The sequence below is a fragment of the Saimiri boliviensis genome, chromosome 17 (assembly GCF_048565385.1).
Source record: "Saimiri boliviensis isolate mSaiBol1 chromosome 17, mSaiBol1.pri, whole genome shotgun sequence".
Classification (NCBI taxonomy): Eukaryota; Metazoa; Chordata; class Mammalia; order Primates; family Cebidae; genus Saimiri; species Saimiri boliviensis.
Window position 1 is genome coordinate 40,603,034 of NC_133465.1, and position 25,768 is coordinate 40,628,801.

At 52.9% G+C, this 25,768-nt stretch overlaps 1 protein-coding gene across 2 annotated transcripts; it reads right to left on the reverse strand.

Annotated features, from left to right (window-relative positions):
* Positions 1-418: 418 nt before the first annotated feature.
* On the reverse strand, positions 419-7,805 carry WFIKKN2 (WAP, follistatin/kazal, immunoglobulin, kunitz and netrin domain containing 2). 2 transcript variants are annotated; one of them, XM_010341907.3, is made up of 2 exons: positions 7,352-7,805; positions 419-3,251 (listed from the first exon to the last, which is right to left on the reverse strand). In XM_010341907.3, exon 2 carries the CDS (start codon positions 3,180-3,182, stop codon positions 1,731-1,733), a length of 1,452 nt encoding a protein of 483 aa, XP_010340209.2. In that variant the 5' UTR covers positions 3,183-3,251; positions 7,352-7,805; the 3' UTR covers positions 419-1,730. The 2 variants fall into 2 exon arrangements, with proteins under 2 accessions (XP_010340209.2, XP_003931360.2); XM_003931311.4 differs by having other exon boundaries at positions 6,268-7,790.
* Positions 7,806-25,768: the final 17,963 nt, after the last annotated feature.

Below are 25,768 nucleotides of genomic sequence, written 5' to 3' on the forward strand. Positions count from 1 at the left end.
CAACTCACAGCTGGCAGCTGCCCCTGCCTGCTCCATTCCCATCTCCTCCACCTTCTCGCCTCTGAACTTGACATCACTGGTGGCAGGGTCTGGACACTGCACCTGACCCACTGTGCTGTCATGCTGGGGTAAGAGCAGGATACAGGTCACCTGGCCCGGGCCCCACCCCTTCCTGCCTTTATGCTCTTGGCAAGTCACCTCACCTCTCTGATCTCAGATTAACTCGCAGAGCTGAGCTGAGCTGAGCATCAGTTAAGGGGCCTTGGAGCTGCAAAGGGAGCTCGAATATGACCAGCATCTCTCCATCCCTCAAAGATGCTCCCATGGCCAGACTTCCCTCTCGTAAGGTCACCACAGCAAATGACACTACCCACCTCCCTCCGTCCCCCATCATAACCCAAACAAATCACACAAGAAGGGCTGTTGATACTATGAGCTTTTAATTGGTATCTTCTCCGAGTATATTTGATGAAGAAATGAGGGCGCCTCACAAGGACCTTCTTCAGCTCGGAGGGGCAGGGACAGAATAAGGCAGAGGAGGGAGTGGAGCAAGATGCAAAGCTTCAGTGGGGTTCCCCAATCCTCTCTCTAGTGGTGGGATGGCCAGGCCCACACAGGAAGTCTGGAAACACACAAAAACATCACCAAAGAGCTGCCACCTCCTTTGCCCAGGCCTCGCAGAGAGCCTCCCTCCAGTTTCCCGCAGGCTCCCAAGGCCACCACCAGATGGGAGCATCGAGCAACGTTCCTCGTCGTTCTCCAGCCACCTCCCTCCTTTCTCTGTCCTGTACTACCTGCTTCCCCGCCTGCTTTTTCCTCTTCCTTTCTTTCTCCTGCTACCAAACAGACCCTGGGGCTTTTGTCTGCTTTATGTCCAGGAATCCAGTGGCATATGAAAGCACACCATCCATCAGACAGAAACGCCGGACGGGGGGGTGCTTCTGGGGGTCCTGGGATGAGGACATCTGTGTTCGGGCGCTAAGAGCTGGGCAGTGACTAACATCCCTCTGTGGTCCTGGCACCCGGTAAGCATTCAGAGAATGTCCACTGAGTTGAACTGAACTAGATCGACAAACCAGGCCAGCCAAGGAGAAGAAATCTGTATTCTACTGGAGCCGTGGTGACCCGAGAGCAGACCGACCACCGCACAAAGGCACCTGTCTCAGCAGCTCCCACTCAGAGCAAGTCGTGTGCTGGGCTGGACTCTGCCTCCAGCTTGCCACTACCCATGCCCGTAACCCCAAGTGGCCTCTGCTCACAGCGATCCAGGAGGCTGTAGGAAAGGAGTCCCATGAGTCCCTGGACCCTCCTATCTCTCCCCACCTGCCCCCTTTACAAGCCAATCCATTCAACTGCTCCTGTGATCAGCATTCAGCAGCCATCTCTTAAACCCTTGCTGGGAGACTGGCTGAGAAAGGGTGGCTGAGAGAGCCCGGGGCGCGGGCCAGTGAAGGGAGGAGAGCGTCTGAGCAGGCTGGTGGTCAGGAATAACTTCCATGCATACCCTCATCTCCTTTTGTTTCCCACAGCTAAAAAAGATATGAACCCCTTATTGAACCCAAAGAATCAAAGATGATCTGAGACCCTCTGGTGGCTTTTTTTCTGGCACATCTGTTGATGTCCCTGCTGGCCCAAGACTGTCTAATATGACCTTGCCTAGTTTGCTGAGGTGTATTGGGGTGAGTGAGTGGAAGAAGGCCAGGGAGGGGGCCGGGAGCGGGTGGGGGACTTCAGTGCAAGCCCAGAAACTCCTTGAGGACGTCACAGGTCTTCTTGTACATGACCTCACGGAGCTTCCTGACCCGGCGGGCGCTCGAGGCACCCACAAAGCTATCAGGACGCAGCACGGCCATGCCGCCGTCCACCTCCCCCATGATGATGAGCGGCGTCTCGCTCACGGTCATGTTGGGGCAGGGGCAGGCCCAGTCCACGTGGAGCAGAGTGACCTCCAACGACTCCTGGCCCAGGAACTTGAGGCCCATCTTCTCATCCTTTAGGACATCATCCACAGTCACCAGAGCGCGGCCTGAGTCAGGCTCCTCACTCAGCTCAGACACTCGGCCCAGGATGACAAAGTCGCTGCGACAGAAGCTGGTAACAAGCTTCTGCCGAGGTTTGCAGGCCCGACAGCGCTGGTTCCCCCTGGGGAAGGGGCACGACTCCTCGCAGGCCTCACGGCTCTCAAAGTTGTTGCCGTTGCCCTCACAGCCACCGTAGACAAAGGACTGGCACTGGCCCGTCTGGCTGTTGTAAGCCCAGCGGGGCGCATAGGCTTTGCAGGGCCCCTGCAGGGCAGGCAGGCTGCACGTGGCCAGCGGCCCACTCATGCAGGCCAACATGCAGGCCTCATAGGTCTCAAAGTGGTTGAGGTTGCGGTGGCAGTGGCCAAAGGTGAAGGTCAGGCAGGTGTTGGCCTGGGCATCGAAGTGCCAGCGGGTCTGCTCCTCACCACAGTCCTCGCTGTCAGGGGGCTTCAGGCACTCAGCCACCGGGAAAGCGGTGCCATTGGGGCTGCTCTCGGAGGGGGCCACAGCCTGATCTCCCCTGACCACCGACAGTGGGAAGTCAGCCCTCAGGACCCCGGCCGCGTTCCGGGCTGTGCACGTGTAGATCCCAGCATCCTGCAGCTGGGCATTATAGATAACCAGCTGGGCAATGTTGGTGACCACCACGTTGCCACGCACATGGTTGGGCCACATGACCACGTTCTCCCGATCCTCCAGCTGCTTCTCCCAGGTGATCTCTGGCCGGGGCCGGCCCACCACGTCACAGAGGAAGCTCACCGTCTCGCCCACGGTGACCGACTGGTGCACGGGATGGTTGAGCAGGGCTGGGGCCACCGTGTCCAGCCCAGGGGTCTCTGGAGAGGCTGTGGTGGGGTGCATGGTGGTCTCAGGCGGTGGGGGGCTGGTGTTGGGCCAGGTGAAGTGATAGCGGCAGGTGACAACGGCCAGCGTGATGCCTTTGGAGCAGGCCTCGGCATCCATGAAGCAGCGGTTATAATAGGTGAGGCCATCCGAGGCGCAGGTGAAGCTGGGCTCCTTCTCACAGCGATCTTTGCACTTACACACAGGCTGGCCGTCCCAGATGTCACACTCGGAGCCCTGCTGCAGACACATGAAGTGGTCACACGTGACCTCCTTGGGCATGCCCACCGGGCCCTTCTTCCCTTTCACGTCCATGTAGCGGGCGGCCACGCAGCTCTTGGTCCCACACACATTGGGGCAGCACTTCTCATAGGTCTCACACTCCTGAAAGACCCAGAGAGGGGGATCTGAACAGAAAGGAGGAGGAAAGGAGGGGCTCCCGATCCTACCCTGTGGTTTGTAGGGAGGAGAACTAACATGTACTCACCATCTAGTGGGAGCAAAACATTGGAAAATAAAACAAATGCATATGTAGCATCTCCCACGTGCCAGGTCCTCGTGTAAGAACTTTGACATGTCAGCTGACTATACTCATCCCAAGCCAGAGGTCAGTATAGCCATTATACCCACTTTACAGATGATGACTGAGGCACAGAGAGGCTAAGTAACTTTCCCAGGGTCATACAGCTAGCAGGGTAGGAAGGGAGGGGTTAGCCACAGCCTCTAAGAGGGGAAGTTTTCCTACAGCCATTTTACAGATGAGACAGCAGAAACTCAGAGAGGTGATGGCCAAGTTCACAGGATGGGAAGTGGCAGAACAAGGCTCCAAGCCCCCAGTGAAGGGATTGAGAAATGGCATTTCTTCTCCTGCATCACATAGCGCAAATAAGGTCTAGCTTGAACAAGCAAGCCTGCCGTTCGTCTCTTTCCCATGGGAGTGAGGATGCCCTGCCCACTGGAAGAGGCCACACCAGAGGCTGAGAGGGCAAAGCCCCTGGGACAGATGTCCCAGGTGATCCACAGCTCTCCTCCCCTCAAGGAGCGAGACACGCACAGAGAACAGAGGCTGTGAGAGGGCCCAGACCGACCCACAGCCAACAGTCAGAGCAGGCGTGACACACGCAGCACGCCGAGCCTCAGAGCCACAGGTTGTGCCAGGCCCAGGAGTCAGCTCCGTGTGGGACCTTTCACGGGGAGAGCAACAAGAAAAAAAGTCCCCTTGTGTGGCAAAGGTCAGCAAGGCCGTCAGCGAGGACTTGCCAGGCCGTAATCCCCTCTGATTTTCTGTGGAGCCACGTAAAGCATTAGTTTAATTCCTCGAAATTAGCAACATGCTCCTGGAGCCGACACAAACAAGGATTTCACGTGGTGTTTTCGACAATAACACATCGTACCCACTGGGCAGGCAGGCAATGCTCCTAATCCTCTGCCAGGTAGTAACTCTGTGAATTACTCCCCACCAGGGTTGGCCTCTCGTCATTCCAACTTTTATTTCAGCCTCTTGGACATTCCACATCAGCTAAGAGGGGGAAAATATCCCCCCACCCTGGCCGCACGGAGCCTGCCGGCTTGACTTGTTTACTGTTCTACCCCTTTCGGCTCAGAATGGAGACTTTGTTTTGCAGCCCTTGTTTGGCAGAGGCTTCTAGGCCACACCAGGGGAGGCTTTGGGACAGGGGTGGGCAGCTCTAAGGGAGAGAGACCCCGTGGGGAATGGAGGGCAGGAGGGGGAGTGGGAGCAGGAGAACCTTCTGCTTGGCCTGAGCCTCATCCCATTCCATAAGACGGGAGGTCCATGAAAGTCTGGGTCCTTGGGCCCCAGAGGGAAAGCACTTCCGAGCACAAGAAACCTAGAGAGGGTCCTTAGAACACTTATGTGTAAGGGGGCCAGAATGTCCCCAAGGGCTGTCTGGATCCCTAGCCCTCCACAGGTGCCTTCTCCCCAAGACCCACAAAATCCACCAGAGTCTCACCATCCCCAAGCCCTACCTGTTTATCAGGCCAGGCTGTGCCTGCAAATGTAGCCAACTGATGGCATGACCTTGGCCAGACGGGAGCAGCCACCACTCCTCCCGACTTCTTATCTTCTTTTCACTTGGCACCACCACTGCCCATTGGGAGCATCTGTCCTGGGAGGCCTAAGAATTATCCCCTGGGCACTGTGAGGTTGAGGCCACTCTCCAGGGCAGCCCTCTGCTGTCCTGTGGGTAACCAGGCATCTATGGGGGCCAGTATCTCTCATGTTGCCTGAGGATGCCCAGCCTGGACCTGGAGCCCTGGGAGACTCTGTGCTGCCCTCAGAGCTGGCAGGCTGGGCAGGAAGTGGCTGTCTGGAGCAGGTGCAGGTCCCACAGCCTATTGCCCCAGAGTGGGTGGGCAGCAATGGCCCTTGGGAATGACTCAGGAGCTAGAAGAGAGCTGGCCCTGCCCTGCTGCAGTGCCCTCTGATACAGAGCAGAAACAGGACCAAGGAAGCTGGGAGGCTAAAACCTGGTGTCCTTCCTCCCTGGGACACCGGAGCATCCATTCAGAGCTGTTCCTGCTTGGCCTGCCGTCAGCCTGGTCTCCTCTTAGGGTCAGGGTCCAAACCCCTGGGGAGGTGGCCTGGAGGCTGGTGTAATCAAAGCTTTTTTGTTAGACATGAGTTCTGGGCCCACTGTTCCCTCACTGGTTGTGGCACCTGTGCCCTCCCTGCCCGGCTCTGTGTTCACTCAGTCACCTGGGAATGGGCTGCTGATGCCCACCATGCTGACATGTCATCCCCATACGCACAATGTGCCTGGCACGGTGTTGGTCCACAGCAGCCCTCGGCACACATGGGAGGAATCCTCAGGCTCCAGGCCCTGATGAACTGGGACGTCGCTCCCACCTCTCCTTCCTTCCACCTCTCCTTCCAGGCTTCCATGTTAACAGACAGGATAGTGTCCTGTTTCTCTCTAGGTGGATGAGGCCTGAGTTTCTTCACCTTCCTGAGCCCTGCAGGGCACTTCTGCCCAGTCCCCACCCTGCGGCTCCCACCTCCATCACAGGCTCATGTGGTTCATCTAGGGCTTCTGGACCCCACTCACCTGGTCCACCTCAACCTCTGCCTTCTGGACCTCACTCACCTGGTCCGCCTCAACCTCCGGCTTCTGGACCCTACTCACCTGGTCCACCTCAACCTCCAGCTTCTGGACCCCACTTACCTGGTCCGCCTCATCCTCTGGCTTCTGGACCCCACTCACCTGGTCCGCCTCATCCTCCGGCTTCTGGACCTCACTCACCTGGTCCGCCTCATTCTCCGGCTTCTGGACCTCACTCACCTGGTCCGCCTCACACTTCCACACAGTCCCCACCCCCCTTCCATCCCCATCACTCACAGGCCCCCATGGTCCATCTCTGGCCTCTGGCCCCCACTCACCTGGTCCGTCTCACACTCCCGCCTGCAGGTGCTCTGTGCGTCCACCCAGAGGTTGGGATTCATGTCGTTGGGGCAGATGCCGGCGTGGGAGTAGCGGATGGGTGGCAGCGCCAGGCCTCGTGAGGGCACCCCGAGCAGCAGCAGCAGCAGCAACAGCGCTGCCACCTGCTCCCAGCGAGACCAGAACCAGCGACGCCTTAGGGCCCACATGGCTCGGTCTGCAGCGGCTAGAGACCTCCCCTGCGACGATGCCAGGGGCTGGGGCCCACCAGGCCTTCTTCTCGGGGGCTGCAGACACCTGCCCTCCCCACCCCAGCAGGCTTCCTGCTCAGGCTGCTGCCGTGGCTGCCTCCACCAAGTCAGCGCAGCCTGCCGGGCTGTACGGCTTCAGATAAAAGAAAGGTCTTTGGAAGGAAGCTCCCTCTCCTGAGTGTGCAGGGAGAGGAGCCGCAGCAGGGGCCCGAGCCCGGATTTATATCCTGGGCGCGCCACCCGAGTGGGAGCGAGCTAACCTGATGCCTGTCACAGGCAGGCTGCTGGCGCCTCTGTCCCGTGGCTGATCACAGACTTATTGCAGAAGGGAAAAAAAAAAGCTGGAAGCAGTTTAGGCAGCGTATCTGGCACGGTGGGACACCTGCTTGTTTTTGACTCCAGGAGGCCTTTAACCCCTTCAAGGGCCAGAAATGGCATGTGCATTGCGGGGAGCTGGCTCCAGGATACGCAAGCTCGCTCTAAAGGAGGGCTTGTTTCTTTTTCCCCCACCTCCTTGGAGCCGGGCCCCCTCCTCCCCTTTGGCCACCTCTAAAGAACACACAATCGCTTGTTACGAGGAGGGACCTGCAGCCGCCGGGTTAGCATCGCCCTGCTCGATAGCACATTTGAGAGCAAATGACGTGGAAAAACAACAAGTTCACGGCCATTCCAGGGCGGGCCTGCGCCGCGCTGTGCCCTGTAAGCCGACTCCCACCCCGGTCTGGCCATTTGTGGGGGGTGTGCGCATGGCTGTATCTCTGTGTCCCGGGCCGTTTGTGTCTTAAGTTCCAACTTCAGTGAATTTTCCCAAAATCATTCCAGAGACACATACCAGATATGCTCCGGCTCCCCCGGCGGCTGGGACGGATCACATTCCTCCCTTCTCCATCGACACACCAAAAAAACCTCCGCGGTCACAGTGTCTCCGGATTGTGCCCGAGTCCAGCCGCCCTCGCTGACGACCACGGTGGCTGCTCTTCGGTGGGCTCCTTGTGAGCGCCAGCCTGGTCTGGCCTCCCCCACTTCCCCAAGGAGAAGGTCTGTGGTCGAAGAGGGCGAGCAACTTGCCCAGACTCACACGAAGTGAGCCGTGCTGGTGGCACCGGCTGCCAGAGACACTGGGCTGCTCACACGTGCCGGTTCTCTGAACGCATCATCTCATTTAATCCTCACAACACGCTGCAGCTCCATGGATTTCAGATCCGAGGAAAGGAGGCACAGAGAGGCTAAGTGAGCTGCCCATGTCACACACAGCTACCCCGCCCCGTACAGGAAACAGGGACACCAGCTTGCTGGGTGTGGGCAGGGGCCTTTTAAAACCACCCCTCCCCCATCCATCTGTCAGAACTGCTGTCAAGGCACGGCCCAAACTCTGGTTTTTACAGACTGGACAAGAAATTTTTGAAACATCAGGGGCTATATCTGTGGAGGGGCCGGGAAGACAGCCAGAAGCTGCCAGGGGCTGGGGGCGATTTCTCCTCCGTTTGGCAGCAAATAGATTGTACCTAAAATGCCACCGAGCCGCCTGCAGTCTGAGTGTTTTTAGGTCGGTCACTCGATCCTGGGAGTGCGGCAGGGAGGCACCTAGAGCCCCTAAAGAGAGGTGCCTTTCTGAGGCCAATCCACCAGGGCCTGAGGAGCTGCTATGTTCTGGGGACAGTAGGTGGCCCCACACGTATCAGAGGCAGAAGGGATCCCGAAGGCAATCTCACTTTACAGATAAGAAAACTGAGGCCTGAGCCCCGGCCACTCCTTTCCCCAAGCCCACTTTCCCCTTCAGGAACACAGCTCGCCATCTCACGGGACTGTAAAACAGCCACAGGGCCCTCACTTCCACGCCCAGACCCTTCCTCCTCCCAGTGGGCTGGCGGGTGCTGCCTCCTCCCAGCCCGAGCTGGGTCCTTCCCATCGGGCGGGCCATTCTGCAGGATCTGTCTTTTCCGCTTATGTCAAATCTCTAATGAAGGGTGTCAGATCCTAATCCTCTAAATTATTGGAATAAACTTCCCTTCCAGGCCAGTCCCGGTAATGAAGCCAGACAGCGGGCGACGCCGGCTGCTTTGAATTCCCTGTAATTTCATCAACCCGTGTTCCAGCTGCTCCACGCGGGGGCCTCCACACAGCCCTTGGATGAACGTGGTTTGCGCAGCCTCCTTCGATATCACAAAGGGAAATGGACACTGACACATTTCTAAGAAGGACTTAGAAAACCTGTCACAGCCCCATTAGGCCAGGACAAGGATCCAAGGAGAAGAGGTCGATTTCTGGGCCCTCCCAAGAGACCTTTAGAGGGCGTGGGAGAGAGAAAGGTGGGAGGAGGGAGGCGCCCAGCAGAGGTGGTGGGGGCGGGGATCTGAAGAGATCAGGAAAGGGACACGTGTCAGGGCAGGGGAAGCTTGGTCATCCCACCCCCACTCCTGGGGCTGATGGAGAAAGCCCCCCACCCAGCCTGGTCCTGCCTTGAGCCACGGGCCTCGCCTTCCTGGGCCCGGTTCCTGGACATTCTACTCTGAGAACTCTGAAAGCAGCATCAGGGAAGAACAGGGCCAAGAGCACTCTGACTCTCCTTCCAGCCCTTCCAAGTCTCCCACCAAAGCACAGCTCAGAATAATAAATAACAGCTGATGGGCCCGGAGCCCACACAGCCCACACATGCGTTTTCACCTGTGCATCGCTGCTGACCCCACAGCAGCCCCAGGAGGGAGCTCCCTTGTGTGGGAGAGGAAACCAAGTCACAGAGAGGTTAGGCTGGGCCCTCCTCCCGCCTCCACGCACCCCGTGCAAGCTTCCAGCCCCTCCAGAAAGCCTCCTCTAGCCCACGCCGGCCACCCCACCCCACTGGCTTGTTTCTAAGCTGTTCTGGGAGTGCTTTGAAGTCTCCTCCTTATGGGCCCCTCTCTCCCAGAGACCCTTGGAGCTGGCTCCGGATCTGCCTCCTTCTCTCTCTCCCTTCGGTGTGTCTGTCTGACTGTGTCCCTCACACTCTTCCTTGTGGGCACACGCCCACTGCCCGCCCCCCCTCCCAACCTCCTCCACTTGGGCCACTGGGAGCCTGGGCTGGGTCTCCTGAGCAGAGGCCTGGCCTGCCCTCGGGCATGGCCTTCCTTTTCCCCTTTCCCCAAGGACAACAGGCACAGCTCTCCTGCCACTCAGGGTGAGAGGTCAGAGGGGGCTGGGCCGGCTCTCATCTCGGAAGGGCCCCTCCACCCCTGCCGTTGTCACAGGCTGGAGAACTACGTACTCTTCACACCCCCAGGGTGGCTTCCAATCTGCTTTAGGAGCCTTAGGAGGAGGACACCAGGTCACTCTAGGTGACCCTTTACCTCAGGTTCACCCTGACGTCTAGCTGCTAGGGTCTTGACAGGACCACACAGCTGACGCCATTTCCCAAGTCAGCCAGCCACCAGCAGCCACGATGGGGATGCACAGAGATGCCACAAGAGTATCCTGGGTGCCACGTGGCTTATGCACACCCCAACTTCCTACCTCACACTGCACCTGCTCCCTCTATTTCTTTCCACAAACGTTTTTTAGAGCACCTACCGTATGCTAAGTTCTGGGCACATAGAAACCAACAACCGGCCAGGCACAGTGGCTCATGCCTGTAATCCCAGCACTTTAGGAGGCTGAGGCAGGCAGATCACTTGAGGTCAGGAGTTCAAGACCAGCCTGACCAACATGGAGAAACCCCGTCTCTACCAATAATACAAAACTACCTGGGCGTGGTGGCACATGCCTGTAATCCCAGCTACTTGGGAGGCTGAGGCAGGAGAATCACTTGAAACTGGGAGGTGGAGGTTGCAGTGAGCCGAGATTGCACCACTGCACTCCAGCCTGGGCAACAAGAGCCAAATTCCATCTCAAGAAAAAAAAAAAAAAAATAGCTGGGTGTGGTGGTGCACACCTGTAGCCCCAACTACTTGAGAGACTGAGGGAGGAGAATCGCTTGAACCCAGGAGGCGGAGGTTGCAGTGAGCTGAGATCCCAAAACTGTACTCCAGCCTAGGCGGCAGAGACTCCATTTCAAAAAAAGAGAGAAAGAAACCAACAACCGTCTTTGTCCACAGGGAGGGTACCCTCTAGTCTAGAAAGCCGGCACGCAGAAACAAGAACGGTGAATAGTGGTGGGGGTCCTCCCAGTGCTGAGAGCAGAGGAGGGGAGAGGCCTGGGGCTGGCTGTGCATGACCTTGACAATGGGTGGGGCCCAAGCCTGAGCAGAATCTCAGGCGAGGAGGCGTGTCCTACACCTCTCCTTGGAAAGGCCTGGCCCACAGCAAAATCTCCTTGGCCAAGGCCCTTCCTCCACAGGGCCCAGGCCTCCGGAAAGGGGAGGTGACAGGGACGTCAGCAGGTTTAGGAGATGGGGTGGGGGTGGGGGTGCGAGGTGCAGGTCTTGCAGGCATTGCACAGGGTAGCCCCAGCAAAGTCACACCAGCGGCTCATTCTGGGCTACCCTGCTTGGGCCCCAGACCTGAGCCAGCCACACTTTCTCCCAAATGGATGGAGGGAAACCAGCCCCCCAGAACGCCTCCTGCCGTGATCCAGGTCATTTAAACATATTTGGGGAGGAGGGGCAGGAATTGGGGTGCTGAGAAAGAAGGACATCCCAGCCAGAGTGCTCAGACGGCAGCCCAGGCTGCCTCCACTAAAGGCAGTGATTAGTCAGACCCAAGCCAGAGAATTCAATAAAGCCAGCGGCTCATTACCCAGCTGGGGACCCCCTGCCCGCGCGGCCTCGGGCCTGGGTTACATTACAGGACTGCGTGAACTCTCCCCTCTGAGTGAGGCTGCACCGGGCCTTGGAATAATTATGGGGCCTCAGCAGATGGTGGAGACGGACAGGGGAGGCCTTCAGCTGTGAGACACGTGACCCATCGGCATCTGTGTGGAACAGGACATGGGAGGGTCCTCGCTGAGCAGAGAGGTGAGGCGGGGGGCAGTCCTGAATGGAGATCTGAGGATGATGGCGGCAGGGGTGGGGCATGGCCCAGTATCCCGGGCCAGCTGAGCCTCCTTGGAGACCCTGGGCCAAGGGGTGGTCTACAGGTGCAGTGAGCCACTGGAAGCTGGAGTCCTGAAGTCTGTGTGTCAGGAACGCAGAAGAGGAGGCACTTCTGTGACAGCACAGCACAATTCTGGGCTCCTTTGTGCATTCAAGTGTCTTCCTGGAGGATTCGGAGCCTGTGTCGGGCTCCTCGCCCACTCGGGAAGCTCCATGGTGCTTGGCTTGAGCACTGTGCAAGGAGTCAAGAGCCCTGGGCTCTCCTCCCGATTTGCCACCATCTCATTCTGGGACCACCTCTATTTCCCCATCTGAGGCCCCTTCCAGCTGCCTCCTCTGTGATCCCATGTCCTGACTCCTCCAGCTTTGCCTTGATGGAATCAGCTTCAAAACGCCCTGTGCCGCTCTCAGCCAAGACAAACACGGGAGTGCAGAAGCCAGAAGGCGGTGGGGCTGTGGGGTTGGGGCCAGCTCCACCACCCTGCTCTGCTGGGACACGGCAAGGGCGGGTTTCCACTCTTCCCAGGCCTGCAGGAATGCCACCAACAGAGGCACAGCCTCCCTCCCACTCGGGTCTCCCCTACCCTAAGAGCTTCCCCAGCTACTCTCCTCTCCACACTCTGGAACTCCTGCCTGCCTCCCTTCTCCCTTTGAATGAGAAGGAAATGAGAGAGTCTGGGACTCAGGCCTCTCTGTTTTCCTGCCAGCTGCTGATCACAGGGGGACAAGATCTCTAAAGCTAAGAGCACCCTTCACACTCATTCCAGTAATACAAAATGTCCAATGAAGCCTGGGCATGGTGGCTCACACCTCTAATCCCAGCACTTTGGGAGGCTGAGACAGGCGGGTCACCAGAGGTTGGGAGTTTGAGACCAGCCTGGCCAACATGGTGAAACCCCATCACTACTAAAAATACAAAAATTAGCCGGACATGGTGGCGCGGGCCAATAATCCCAGCTACTTGAGAGGCTGAGGCAGGAGAATCACTTGAATCTGGAGGAGACGGTTGTGGTGAGTCGAGGTTATGCCACTGCACTCCAGTGTAGGTAACAGAGCAAGACCCGGCCTCAAAAATAAAAACAAAAACAAAATGTCCAATGGCTGCGTGGGGGTGGCCTGGAGTAGGGGTGAGAAATCGATTTCTTCTTGATTGATCATGATTCCAAGACTTGTGGCTTAAAAATGGCTTCCCCAGCCGGGCGCGGTGGCTCAAGCTTGTAATCCCAGCGCTTTGGGAGGCCGAGGCAGGTGGATCACGAGGTCAATAGATCGAGCCCATCCTGGTCAACATAGTGAAACCCCATCTCTACTAAAAATACAAAAAATTAGCTGGGCATGGTGGTGCGTGCCTGTAATCCCAGCTACTCAGGAGGCTGAGGCAGGAGAATTGCCTGAGCCCAGGAGGCGGAGGTTGCGGTGAGCCGAGATCGCGCCATTGCACTCCAGCCTGGGTAACAAGAGCGAAACTCCGTCTCAAAAAAAAAAAAAAAAGAAAAGAAAAGAAAAAAAAATGGCTTCCCCAGGCCAGGCATGGAGGCTCACACCTGTAATCCCAACACTTTGGGAGGCCAAGGCGGACAAATCACGAGATCAGGAGTTCGAAACCAGCCTGGCCAACATGGTGAAACCCTGTCTCTACTAAAGATACAAAAAATTAGCTGGGTGTGGTGGTGTTCGCCTGTAGTTCCCGCTACTTGGGAAGCGGAGGCAGGAGAATCACTTGAACCCAGGAGGCAGAGGTTACAGTAGGCCGAGATGGAGCCATTGCACTTCAACCTGGGTGACAGGGCAAGACTCCATCTCAAAAAGAGATGGCTTCCCCATGCCTTCAGGAGGAGGCCAAAGCATTTTTCTGGACCACTGTGACCTTCTGCCTCAGTTTACTTCTCTAGTCTTATAATTTGTCCCTCTCACTCTTACTCTGAAGGCTGCAACATTGCTTTTTCAGACCTTTAAAAACTCCACACAGGTCAGGCGCCGTGGCTCACACCTGTAATCCCAGCACTTTGGGAAGCCAAGGTGGGTGGATCATGAGGTCAGGAGTTCAAGACCAGCCTGGCCTACATGGTGAAACCCCATCTACACACACACACACACACACACACAAATATATGTATATATATATTTATATATACATATATATGTGTGTGTATGTAAATATATGTTATATGTATTATATATGTTATATATATGTATTATATATGTTTTTATATATATGTATTTTATATATATATGTATGTATAAGAGCTATGTAAGAAAAACTATAAAACTGATCAAAGAAACCAAAGAAAATCTAAATCTAGAAAAATATGTTCTAGCTGGGTACAGTGGCTCCCACCTATAATCCCAGCACTTTGGGAGGACAGGCAGGTAGATCTCCTGAGGTTAAGAGTTTGAGACCAGCCTGGCCAACATGGGAAAACCCGGTCTCAACTAAAAATCCAAAAATTAGCCAGGTGTGGTGGCTCATGCCTGTAATTCCAGCTACTTGGGAGGCTGAGGCATGAGGATCGCTTGAACCTGGGAGGCAGAGGTTGCAGTGAGCCAATAAAAAAAAAAAAATGATGTATTCCATGTTTACAGATTAGATTAATTCAAAATTGTCAAGATATAAGTTCTTCTCAACTAGATCTGTAGATTCACTGCAATCCTGATCAAAATCTCAGAAAACTATTTTGTGACATCAACAAAATGATTCTAAAATTTATATGGAAAGGCAAAAAACCAGAACAGCTAACTCAATCCTGAAGAAGGAAAATAAAGTTGGAGAACTGACATTACCCAGCTTCAAGACTTATTATATATTAAGCTGCAGAAATCAAGACAACGTGGTTAAAGAATAGACATGTAGATCAATGAGACAGAATAGAGAGCCCAGAAATAGACTCATACAAATATAGTCATCAGATCTTTGACAAAGAAGCAAAAGCAATTCCACGGAGAAAGAACAGTCTTCAACAGACAGTGCTGGGTGTGGTGGCTGAGTGATAATCCATCGGCAAAAAAAATCTAGACATAATAGACTTTACATCTTTCATGAAAATTAACTAAAAATGGATCAAGAGCTAATTGTAAAACACAAAACCATAACATTTCTGTAAGATAACACGAAAGAAAATCTAGGTGACCTTCATTTTGGCAATGACTATTTATTTCTTTATTTTGAGATAGAGTCTCACTCTGTCGCCCAGGCTGGAGTGCAGTGGTGCGATCTGAGCTCACTGCAACTTCTGCCTCCTGGGTTCAAGCGATTCTCCTGCCTCAGCTTCCTGAGTAACTGGGACTACAGGTGCCCACCACCACTCCCAGCTAATTTTTGTATTTTTAGTGGAGACAGGGTTTTGTCATGTTGGCCAGGCTGCTGTCAAACTCCTGGCCTCAAGTGATCCACCCACCTCAGCCTTTCAAAGTGCTGGGATTAGTAGGTGTGAGCCACCACGCCCCAGGGCAATGCGTTTTTAGATACAATACCCAAAACGAGATCCATGACAGAAAAAAACTGATGTTACCCTGCAAAAGATATGATTAAAAGAACAAAAGCCTAGGCAACATGGCCAATCCCCGTCTCTACAAAAAATACAAACAGTAACCTGCTGTGGGGGCACGTTCCCATAGTCCCAGCTACTTGGGAGGCTAAGGTGGGAGGATTGCTTGAGCCTGAGAAGTTGAGGCTGCAGTGAGCTGTTACTGTGCCACTGTCCTCCAGCCTGGATAAGAGTGAGACCCCACCTCAAAAAAGAAAAGACGAGCCACAAATTGGGAGAAAGTGTGTGGAAAACATGTACCTGATAAATAACTTGTATCCAGAATATCTAAGAGCTCTCAAAACTCAATAATAAGAAAATAAACAACCGAGTGAAAAATGGGCAGAATAATTTAAACAGACACTTCACCAAAGAAGATGTATGAATGGTAAATAATTACAATAAAAGATGCTCAACACTGGCTGGGCGCGGTGGCTCATGACTGTAATTCCAGGCCTGTTTCAGCAGCTCAGCACTAGGTCTTCAGGTCAGCCTTCCTGTGATTCTCTTGACCCTCTCCTCATGGTCGAAAGATGGTTACCATCACCGGAAGTCCTCACATGAAACATTCAAAGGCAGGAAGAGGATATGTGGCAGAGGTCATTTGTGCACACCAACCATCCCATGTGCTCCCTCCATTTCCCAGCCTTCCTTGCAGTTAGGTTGAAGCCATGTCACTAGTTCTGGCCCATAAAATGTGGGTGGAAGCGATGCTGGTGGGTGGAAGCCCTTAGTAGGAGTTCGAGGTCTTCATGAGCTGCCTGATTCAAGTTCCCATGCTGGTATTTGCCAATGCTTCCAAACATTTACTCTGCATATGTACAGCAGTTTTAAGGGTTATGGGATGTATGAGATGAAGATGATGGTAAGGGAAAGCCGTTGCTTTGCCCAGGAATCTGTCAGACCACAAGGCATGCACTCAAGTTAGAATTTCTAGCCCTAAAATAAGCGATGATGGATAAGCCCTGGGAATGATCCTATGGGAAGCTTTTCCAAATGCAGCCTGAGGCTCTCATCTCTGGTTCGACAATACTAAATTAGATGTTGTGGTGGATTAAAGAGGGCCACAAATTCCTTGCCCCTCCTTCAATAGAGAGATGGGCTTCCCTTCAATATGGCTAGTTCTATTGACTTTTGCCAACGGAATGTGACAGAAATATAACTTCCAAATCAAGCTTTAAAAATCACAACTTCTACGTTTGCCCCTCTTGGAAGCCTTCCCCTTAGAAACCAGCAGTGTCTAAGAAGTCCAGCTACCCTAAGTCTACCATGTCTTGAGGAAGTCCCAGCTAGCCACTTAGAAATATTTGGTGGATTTATGGGGGTATACCAAGATACCAGACACGTGAATGCATTTTCTTGGACCTTCCAGCCCAGCCCAGCTACCAGCTATGTAGTTAAATGAATGATACCTATTATGCGGTTGAATGAATGAGCCCTAATATTTTTGCCATTAAAAGTAATGGCGGCTGGGCGCAGTGGCTCATGCCTGTAATCCCAGCACTTTGGGAGGCCAAGGTGGGTGGATTGCAAGGTTAGTAGTTCAATACCATCCTGGCCAACATGGTGAAACCCCATCTCTACTAAAAACATAAAAATTAGCCGGGCTTGGTGGCACACACCTGTAATCCCACCTACTGCAGAGGCTGAGGCAGGAGAATCACTTGAACCAATATGGCAAGCATCACTGCACTCCAACCTGGGCAATAGAGTGAGATTTGTCTTAAAAAAAAAAAAAAAAAAAAAAAATCGCCTTTGCTGATGATCCTGGTACCAAAAAAAAAAAAAAAAAAAAAAAAAAAAGGAATGGCAAAAACCTCAATTACTTTTGCACCAACTTAACGACATCACATAGAGCAGAAGAACAGCCCAGGTGAACTCTGCCCAAACTCCTGATCCATAGGATCATGAGCAAATAAAATGTTTTATACACTAACTTTTGGGATAGTTTGTTACAGAGCAATATACAGGCTGGATGCAGTGGTTCATGCCTATAATCTCAACACTTTGGGAGGTCAAGGCAGGAGGCTCACTTGAGCCCAGAGTTTGAGACCAGCCTGGGCAACATAGTAAAACACTTGTCCCCCAACCAGCAAAAAAATTTCTTTTAAATTTATTTAAAAACAAAAAATAAAATGTAGAGCAATATACAAATGGAAGAGACATGAAGGAACTGTGGTGGAAGGCAGTTTTAGCTGCTCAGCCTCACTGCTCATGACGACTCGGAGGCAGAGACAAGAATGCTGCCAGAATTCTCTTCAAGACATAACGTAGAACACGTGGGGCTCTTCTCAAAACCTGTGCCTTTAGTGATGCTCATGACAGGTGTCTGGAGTGTGGGCTTAGAGGAAAGCACCATCAATAGACTCTAAGCCAACAGATCATGATTATGATCCAAAGCATGAAGTTGACTGGAGTAGACTTGAAATACGTGGCCAGGTCGGATTCTAAGGGAACAGCATTAGCGGTTAATAGCCCTATTTCCCTTTAAAACCAGAGGTCAGGTAAGGGCTTCTCGAGGAAGTGATGTCGATACTGGGACGTGAAGTACAAATCATAGTCAGCTGGACGGAGAGGGGACAGTACATGCAAAGGCTGTGAGATGGGAGGTGGCACAGAGCTTTGAAGGACCTGGAAGACGGCCAGGGTGGCTGGAGAGGAGAGACCACGCAAGTCCAAAGGGATCCGAGGGTAGAATCTCTCACTCTGCCTACACCACCACCAGGAAGGAGGCTTTGATTTTACCTTCTATTTTAGAAAGGCTTGCTTTGCATGTTGAACTCTATTTGGGAAGATCTTGGGAAGGGAAATTTGAGGGAAAAAACAACAACAAAACAGAGTGTAGCTAAGTGAAGAGCTAGACCACCGAAAATAGATACTAGCCACTGCTCTAGCTTGCAGCAAGCCGACTGAAGTCTCATGGGAAAGGTTCCCTCGTGCCCTGGCAGGGCGTGCGATGGGGGGGTGTCTTGCTCCTTCAGTGCCGGGCTGCTCAAACTTCTAGAGGAGCGTACAGATGGGCAGGCTGCAGGGCTCCGACCCCACGGGCAGCAATGTCGAGGCGTGAATGTTTCCTGCCGAAACCCCAGTGTGTTACAGTGCGCTCTTTCCGTTTTGCCATCTACAAACGGCTTGTGTTTGTCCGCTCAGTTAGACCCTCTACCAGGTTTTCTGTATCCTGGGGTTTCTTGCTTCGGTAGACCAGAAGTATGAGATCACACGTGGGCTTGGAGGATGCGTGCAAGCTTTTATTGAGCGGAAGTAGCTCTCAGCAGATGGGGGAGCCAGACGGGAGATGGATTTCCCCTGGAGTTGGGCCGCTTGGTGGCCCAGGCTCTCCTCCAACTGCCCCAGCCGAACTCTGCGTCCGCCTGCGGTCAGTGGCCTGCTGGCATGCCGGTGCCCCTGCGTCCCTCTTGACGGCCGGCCGCCTATGTGTTCCTCCGCCGATGCGCTCCTCTCCACGTGCAGCGCTTCTGTCTCTGCACTGCTAGGGTCTCGGGTTTTATAGGCACAGGATGGGGGTGCGGGTAGGCCTATCAAGGCCACGCGCCTCTGAAGATCCAGTCACCCCATCCATGAGGAAAATGCAACATTTGGGCACGAAGGCAGGAGCGGCTGTCCTGACCTAGGTCCGTGAGCGTGAAGCCCTAGCCAGGGACCACAGGCTTCCTCTACCCAGCTCTTTGCTTCCCCGCTTCCCTATCATTTAAAGGGATCACGCTCTTCGCTTCCCAGCGCTTCTGTATCAAAAGCAGAAGAACCCATGACTGTCAGCATTTGGGCCAAGTGAGCATCAAATAGTTAAGTGGTAGGAAGCTACTGCACGTTTCGTGGTGGGATGGTTGGGGGCACTGCTGGGTACAGGGGATGGGCAGAAAATGGGCCAGGCCCATTCATCAGGAGGCACCAAGAGGACTTTCTGCCAGTGAGGAGCCCGGGTGAAGGTGCTTCTCTCCCTAAGTCCAGCAGGCGGGTGCCACGGTAGAGGGCAGGAGAGGTGCTTCCCAAAGTCTGGAGAGGCTCTGTTCCTAACTATGTCAGCAGAAGGGAAGCAGGAGAGAACTGGAGGATAGAGAGGTCCCAGGCAAGGGAGCCGGCCCCTCCCGGCCTGCAGGTTTCAATCCATGGGCAGTGGCCTGGAATCTGCCAACCTGCCCTCTGTGGCCTCAGGTACATGAGGATCAGAAAGGGAAAGACTACACCACTGAGGGTGGAGGGTGTCAGGTGCTGGAGTGAGAGTTCAATGCCTGAGTCCTATGACTAATCCCCTTCCCGCTGGGCTTTCTCAGGGAGGGAGTCATGTAGGTGCCTGAGCCCTGCCCCCAGTGCAGAGACCCTCAGTATGGTAGACTGATGAGCCATGGAGCTTAGGCCGGGCTTCAGCCTTTCACCTTCCTTCCCCCAGGGTCCAGCCACAGGTAGAGAAGATGGGCCAGAAAGAGAGGGTGGCCAGCCCCTACACTCCCCTCAGCTAACTCATCACCGGGACAGTGGCTCCAGATCTGGCTGCAATGAGAGAGAGGACATGAAAGAAAGAGAGGACGTGGAGAGAGGCCTCTATCAAGGCCACGTGCCTCTGAAGGTCCAGTCACCCCATTTGAGGAAACTCTGGGTGATGAATGTTCTTGGTCCCCACCAAATAAAATGAGCCACCCTGCCCCACCACAGCCTCTCCATCCTCCACCCTGTTACAACTGAGCAGATGTCTCTCCTTTTTTTTTCTTTTCATTTTTTGAGATGGAGTCTTGCTCTGTCACCCAGGCTGGTGCGACCTTGGCTCACAGCAACCTCCACCTCCAGTGTTGCTTCTCCTGCCTCAGCCTCCTGAGTAGCTGGGATTACAGGCACCTGCCACCACACCCAGCTAATTTTTTTATGTTTTTAGTAGAGATGGGGTTTCACCATGTTGGCCAGGCGGGTCTTGAACTCCTGACCTCAAGTGATCTGTCTGCCTCGGCCTCCCAAAGTGCTGGGATTACAGGCATGAGCCACCGCGCCCGGCCAGTGTCCTTTGTATTTAAGGCCAACACTGCCCACAATGTGTTGGATCCCAACACTTCCTTTTCCTTCCGCCTCCTTAGAAACTTTATACCATCAATTTCGCCTTCTCTCCCAAATACCTGCCACCTTCCCTCATTTCCATGAGCATTTAGACACATTCATTTCTCTCCCATCCTTAGCAGATCATGACATCATCCCCTCTAGCCCACATTCCCCTCCATGAACAGCCCTGCCTCTTTCTACCTTCCAAGTCAGTCTGCATCCTGGCTTCATTTTCTAACCTCCCAAGTTGCGACTCATTCTCCGTGATCCAGCCTCCCACACGTCACTTTGCTGACAAGCCTGCTGCTAAAGTCACCTGCTGCTAGTGACTACCATGGCCCTAAATGACACAGCCAGTCCTTGTTTTCTTGCCTCTCAGCAGCTTGTGCCTGCTGACCATGTCGTCCTTTCTGGCCACTCCCCACCCCACCTGCATCTGTGTTATGACCTTCTTCTCCTGGCTTTCTACCCACTTCCCGGTACCTGCTTCTTCATCTCCTTTACAGAAGCTTCCCCTTCTACCCAGACATTGAACCCCAGCCCCAGGCAGGTAATATATTAATTGCCAGAGTGGTTCCCAGGTGTAACTTTAAAAAAAACTCCCACGCAGCTGGGGATGGTGGCTCATGCCTGTAATCCCAGCACTTTGGGAGGCAGAAGTGGGCAGATCACCTGAGGTCAGGAGTTCAAGAACAGCCTGCCAACATGATGAAACTCCATCTCCACTAAAAACACAAAAATTAGCTGGGCATGGTGGCAGGCACCTGTAATCTCAGCTGCTCGGGACGCTGAGGCAGGAGAATCGCTTGAACTCAGGAGGCAGAGGTTGCAGTGAGCCAAGATTGCACCACTGCACTCCAGCCTGAGCAACAGAGCAAGACCCTGTCTCAAAAAAAAAAAAAAAAAAAGGCTCCCAGGTGATTCTTACGTGCAGCCAGGGTTTCTCGCCACTGCCTTGAAAGTTGTATCTGCAGGCCGGGCGCGGTGGCTCAAGCTTGTAATCCCAGCGCTTTGGGAGGCCGAGGCGGGTGGATCACGAGGTCAATAGATCGAGCCCATCCTGGTCAACATAGTGAAACCCCATCTCTACTAAAAATACAAAAAATTAGCTGGGCATGGTTGCACGTGCCTGTAATCCCAGCTACTCAGGAGGCTGAGGCAGGAGAATTGCCTGAGCTCAGGAGGCGGAGGTTGCGGTGAGCCGAGATCGCGCCATTGCACTCCAGCCTGGGTAACAAGAGCGAAACTCCGTCTCAAAAAAAAAAAAAAAAAAAAAAAAAGTTGTATCTGCAGATCCTGGGACACTCAAAGACAACGTTGCTTCCCTAAAAGCATTCACCCAGATCCAGTGATTCCTTCTCAGTTTGCTTATGAGCCACTCTGGATACTGACACAGAGGTCACACAGTGCCTCCCGGTATCTGTATATAATCTGAATGCACATTTCCATAGTGGACTAATTAGGGAAGTAGTTCTCTTTAAGACCTGAGTAGTATATTTAGAAACAAACTTATATTTTTATCTTTTTTTTTTTTTTTTGAGACAGGGTTTCACCACATTGGTCAGACTGGTCTTGAACTCCCAACCTCAGGTGATCCGCACACCTTGGCCTCCAAAGTGCTTGGATTACAGGTGTGAGCCACCACACCGGGCCTATTTTTTTTTTTTTTATCTCTTAAATCATGAATTTTAGGCCAGGCGCAGTGGCTCACACCTGTAATCCCAGCACTTTAGGAGGCCAAGGCAGGTGGATCACGAGGTCAGCAGATTGAGACCATCCTGGCTAACACGGTGAAACTCCATCTCTAGTAAAAATACAAAAAAAAAAAAAAAAAAATGCTGGGCATGGTGGTGAGTTCCTGTAGTCCCAGCTACTCGGACTGAGGCAGGAGAATCGCTTGAACCAGGGAAGCAGAGGTTGCAGTGAGCTGAGATCGCGCCACTGCACTCCAGCCTGGGCGACCGAGCAAGACTCCATCTTAAAAAACAATCATGAACTTTAAAGAAAATCTAGAATGCTAAAATGCCTGTCCCCATATTATGATGCTTCGGTTCAGTTTTCTGCTTCCCTCTGCCCACCACCAAAATTGTTACTGCTCTCTGCTTTCTGACTTCCTGACCCGGGGGAATTTTCCTGCTTATCCTGCTAGTCTCCACTCAGAAATTACCTCTTCCTGGTGATTCCCCAGATTTGAGCCAGGTAAGCCAGGCATCCACTTCTGTGATCCCACCCTGAGCTGAGCATAGCGTTTTGGTTTTCCTAGCATTTATCACTTTGGAATGTATGACAGGCCTCCCCAGCCAGACATCAAGGCAGGAACTGTGTCTTATTCACCATGGCATGTCTGGCGCCTGACATAGGGCGTTCCATAAAGTTCTATTGAACACATGAATGAATGAAGCTTTTGCAGGTGTAGCCATAGATTAAGCCATTGCTCTGTGGTTGGTTCACATGAATGGATTGATAGAAAGGAGAGGTGAGTTGCCAAGCAAGACGCTGCAGCATAGAAGGCAGACACACAGTGTCTGCAGAGCGTGAACTTGAAGGAGGGCTGTGTGGAGTCCCGAGCCTGGACATGGGAATCACCGGGAGGCCTCATGGACCCTGTCCTGGTCCCACTAGGATCATGACAAGAAATTTGTCTTTCGACATGTTCCCGGGGTGGTTATGAGGCAGCCAGTCCAGTACTGGCTGCATCCCAAAATGGGGGAGTTGTCCAGACTCCCCAAGGGCAAGTAATCCTCACTCAAATATGTGCGAAGTAAACTGAGGAAGAAGATCCTGGAGCAAGATGGAAATTCACAATTCCAGGTAAGAGAAATTCACAAGCAGCAGGGTAGAAGAAAGGCCCCTGGAACCTGGCTTGGACCAGTGCCCCCTGCTCCAGGGAGCCCTGCATGGGCTCAAACCCATGCTGCAGACCAAGGCACCTTGGGGCACCAAGCTCTCAGACAGGGGACCTCCTGTTTCCCCGGGGAGGTTTGAAGAAGCTCCTTGAGGCGTGAAGAATGTGGGGCTATGGGGCAGAAAGTTCGACCGCTGGATAATCTCACCCATAACAACCCGTGGCTGTCAGCCCTGCCAGCATCCTTCGTCCTGCAGTGCTCACCTCAAGCCCTCACCACGGTGTGGGAAGCCACAGGTGGGGTTGACAAGTGTTTCAGGGGCTACAGCACCCTCCAGCCAAACCCCAAGGAGCTGGCATCATTGCGCTCCTGGTTGAATTTTTCCAGCCTCCAGCAGACATCTGCCCGCCAGGGAGCCTCCACTCCCAGTTCCTTCCAGAACAGACACAGAAACGTGGTCCATCCACACAGTGGAATATTAGCCATATAAAGGAAGGAAGTTCTGATGCATGTTACAACGTGCTGAGCCTGAAGACATTATGCCATGTGAAAGAAGTCAGACACAGAAGCCCGCATATTGATTCCATTTATGTGAAATGTCCAGAATAGGCAAATAGGTAGAGAAAGAAAGCAGGGTAATGTGTGCCAGCAGCTGGGGAAGGAGGGAATGGAATTCCTTTTGGGATGGGGAAGATGTTCTGGAACTAAATGGTGGTGGTGGCCACACAACGCTGTAAATATACTGAATACAACTGAATGTACAACTTCAAAGTCACCACTTCATGTAAATTTTACATTATGTGTATTTGACTTCAATCAAAAAGAACAGATACGATTGCTCAGGCTTAGATGGTCTCCTGACTTTAAGAGGACCCCCAGGACTTGGACACCAATGGCCACTCAAAAGCAACTGCACAGAAGTTTAGTCCAGGGGCAGTCAGTTCTCCAAACCAGATCAGCAGCCACAGCCTTCAGAAACAGGAAGTACCACTGTCCCTCTCAGCCACTCACCAGCAGCAAACCACATTGAACACCCATTCTGTGTTGCTCCAGAGACAGGGAAGACGATGGGAGGAACAGGTACGGAAAGGGGAGCAGTGAAGATTCTATTTGGACAAAGCTAAATTCAATATGTTAATTTTTGGCCGGGCACGGTGGCTCACGCTTGTAATCCCAGCACTTTGGAAAGCCAAGGCAGGTGAGTCACCAGAGGTCAGGAGTTCGAGACCAGCCTTTCCAACTTGGTGAAACCCTGTCTCTACTAAAAAGACAAAATTAGCCAGACATGGTGGCACACACCTGTAATCCCAGCTACTCGGGAAGCTGAGGCAGGAGAATCGCTTGAAGCTGGGAGGCGGAGGTTGCAGTGAGCTGAGATTGTGCTGTTGCACTCCAGCCTGGGCAACAAGAGTGAAACTCCATCTCAAAAAAATAAAAATAAAAAAAGGATGCTAATTTTTAATTTAAATTTTTATTTATTTTTGAGACAGGTTGCTCATTGCGACCTCAGGTGACACTGTGTCTCTATAAAAAAAATTAAAATATTAGCCAGGCCCAGTGGTGTGCACCTGCTACCTGGGAGGCTGAGGTGGGAGAATCACTTGAACCCAGGAGGTCGAGCTGTGATCACGCCACTGCACTCCAGCCTGGGCGACACAGCAAGACCCTGCCTCAAAACAACAACAACAAAAAGATATTTACAGCCACGGCCTTGGCACTGTCGCCAGGTGGGTGAAGAAAAGGGCCTGTCCCAAGGCCCAGGACACAGCTACCTTTGGAAGTTCCTAGAGGAGGAGGAGAAACAAGCAAAGGAGAGGAAATCTGGCAGAGGGTAAATAGGAGGAAAGCCAGGACGTGGTGGGATCACGGAAGGCAAGGAGACAAAGCGCCTGGGGAAGGAGGAAGTGGTCATGCTTGGGTTCGTGCTGCTGGGAAGTGGACAGAGGAGGGCAGGGTCGTGGGCTCTGGGCTGGCAGAGGGGATCCAGTGCGGTGCCCAAAGCTTATATAGTATGGGAGGCTCTCCTTATGAAAAACAATATAAACTTACAAGTGAAAGTGTGTGTTAAAGTTTTTAGAATAAGAAAAAGAAATCACAAATTACACATTTTAAAAATCTGATAACACAAACCTCACCAAATCTAGAAAATTAACATAATATACATATATTCACACACACATACACACACACACACACACACACACACACATATATTTTTTTGAGACGGAGTCTCACACTGTCGCTCAGTCTGGAGTGCAATGGTGTGATCTCCACTCACTGCGACCTTTGCCTCCCGGTTCCAAACGATTCTCATGCCTCAGACTCACAGTAACAAGTAGCTGGGATTACAGCTAATTTTTTTTTTTTGTATTTTTAGTAGAGACTGGGTTTCACCGCATTGCCCAGGTTGGTCTTGAACTACTGATCTCGTGATCTGCCTGTCTCAGCCTCCCAAAGTACTGGGATTACAGGTGTGAGCCACTGCGCCCAGCAACATAATATTCCTGAGGTCAGGAATTTGATACCAGCCTGACCAACATGGAGAAACCCTGTCTCTACTAAAAATACAAAATTAGTGGGACCTGTTGGCACATGCCTGTAATCCCAGTTACTCAGGAGGCTGAGACAGGGGAATTGCTCGAACCCAGGAGGCAGAGGTTGCTGTGAGCTGAGATCACACCATTGCACTCCAGCCTGGGCAGAAAGAGCAAAACTCTGTTTCAAAAAAAAAAAAAAAGAAAGAAAGAAAGAAAGGAAAGCATAGAAGGATAAGAGGAGCTCTCTCAAACCTTGAGACCTTTAATAATTATAATAGGTCCTCAAGACTTAA

What these genes read in the sequence shown, in the direction of transcription:
- WFIKKN2 (XM_003931311.4), bottom strand. Translation starts at nt 6,477, where the DNA reads ATGTGGGCCCTAAGGCGTCGCTGGTTCTGGTCTCGCTGGGAGCAGGTG. An exon ending in GGGAGTGTGAGACGGACCAG is followed by an intron (nt 3,252 to 6,267) that starts GTGAGTGGGGGC and finishes TGGGTCTTTCAG; the next exon opens with GAGTGTGAGACCTATGAGAA.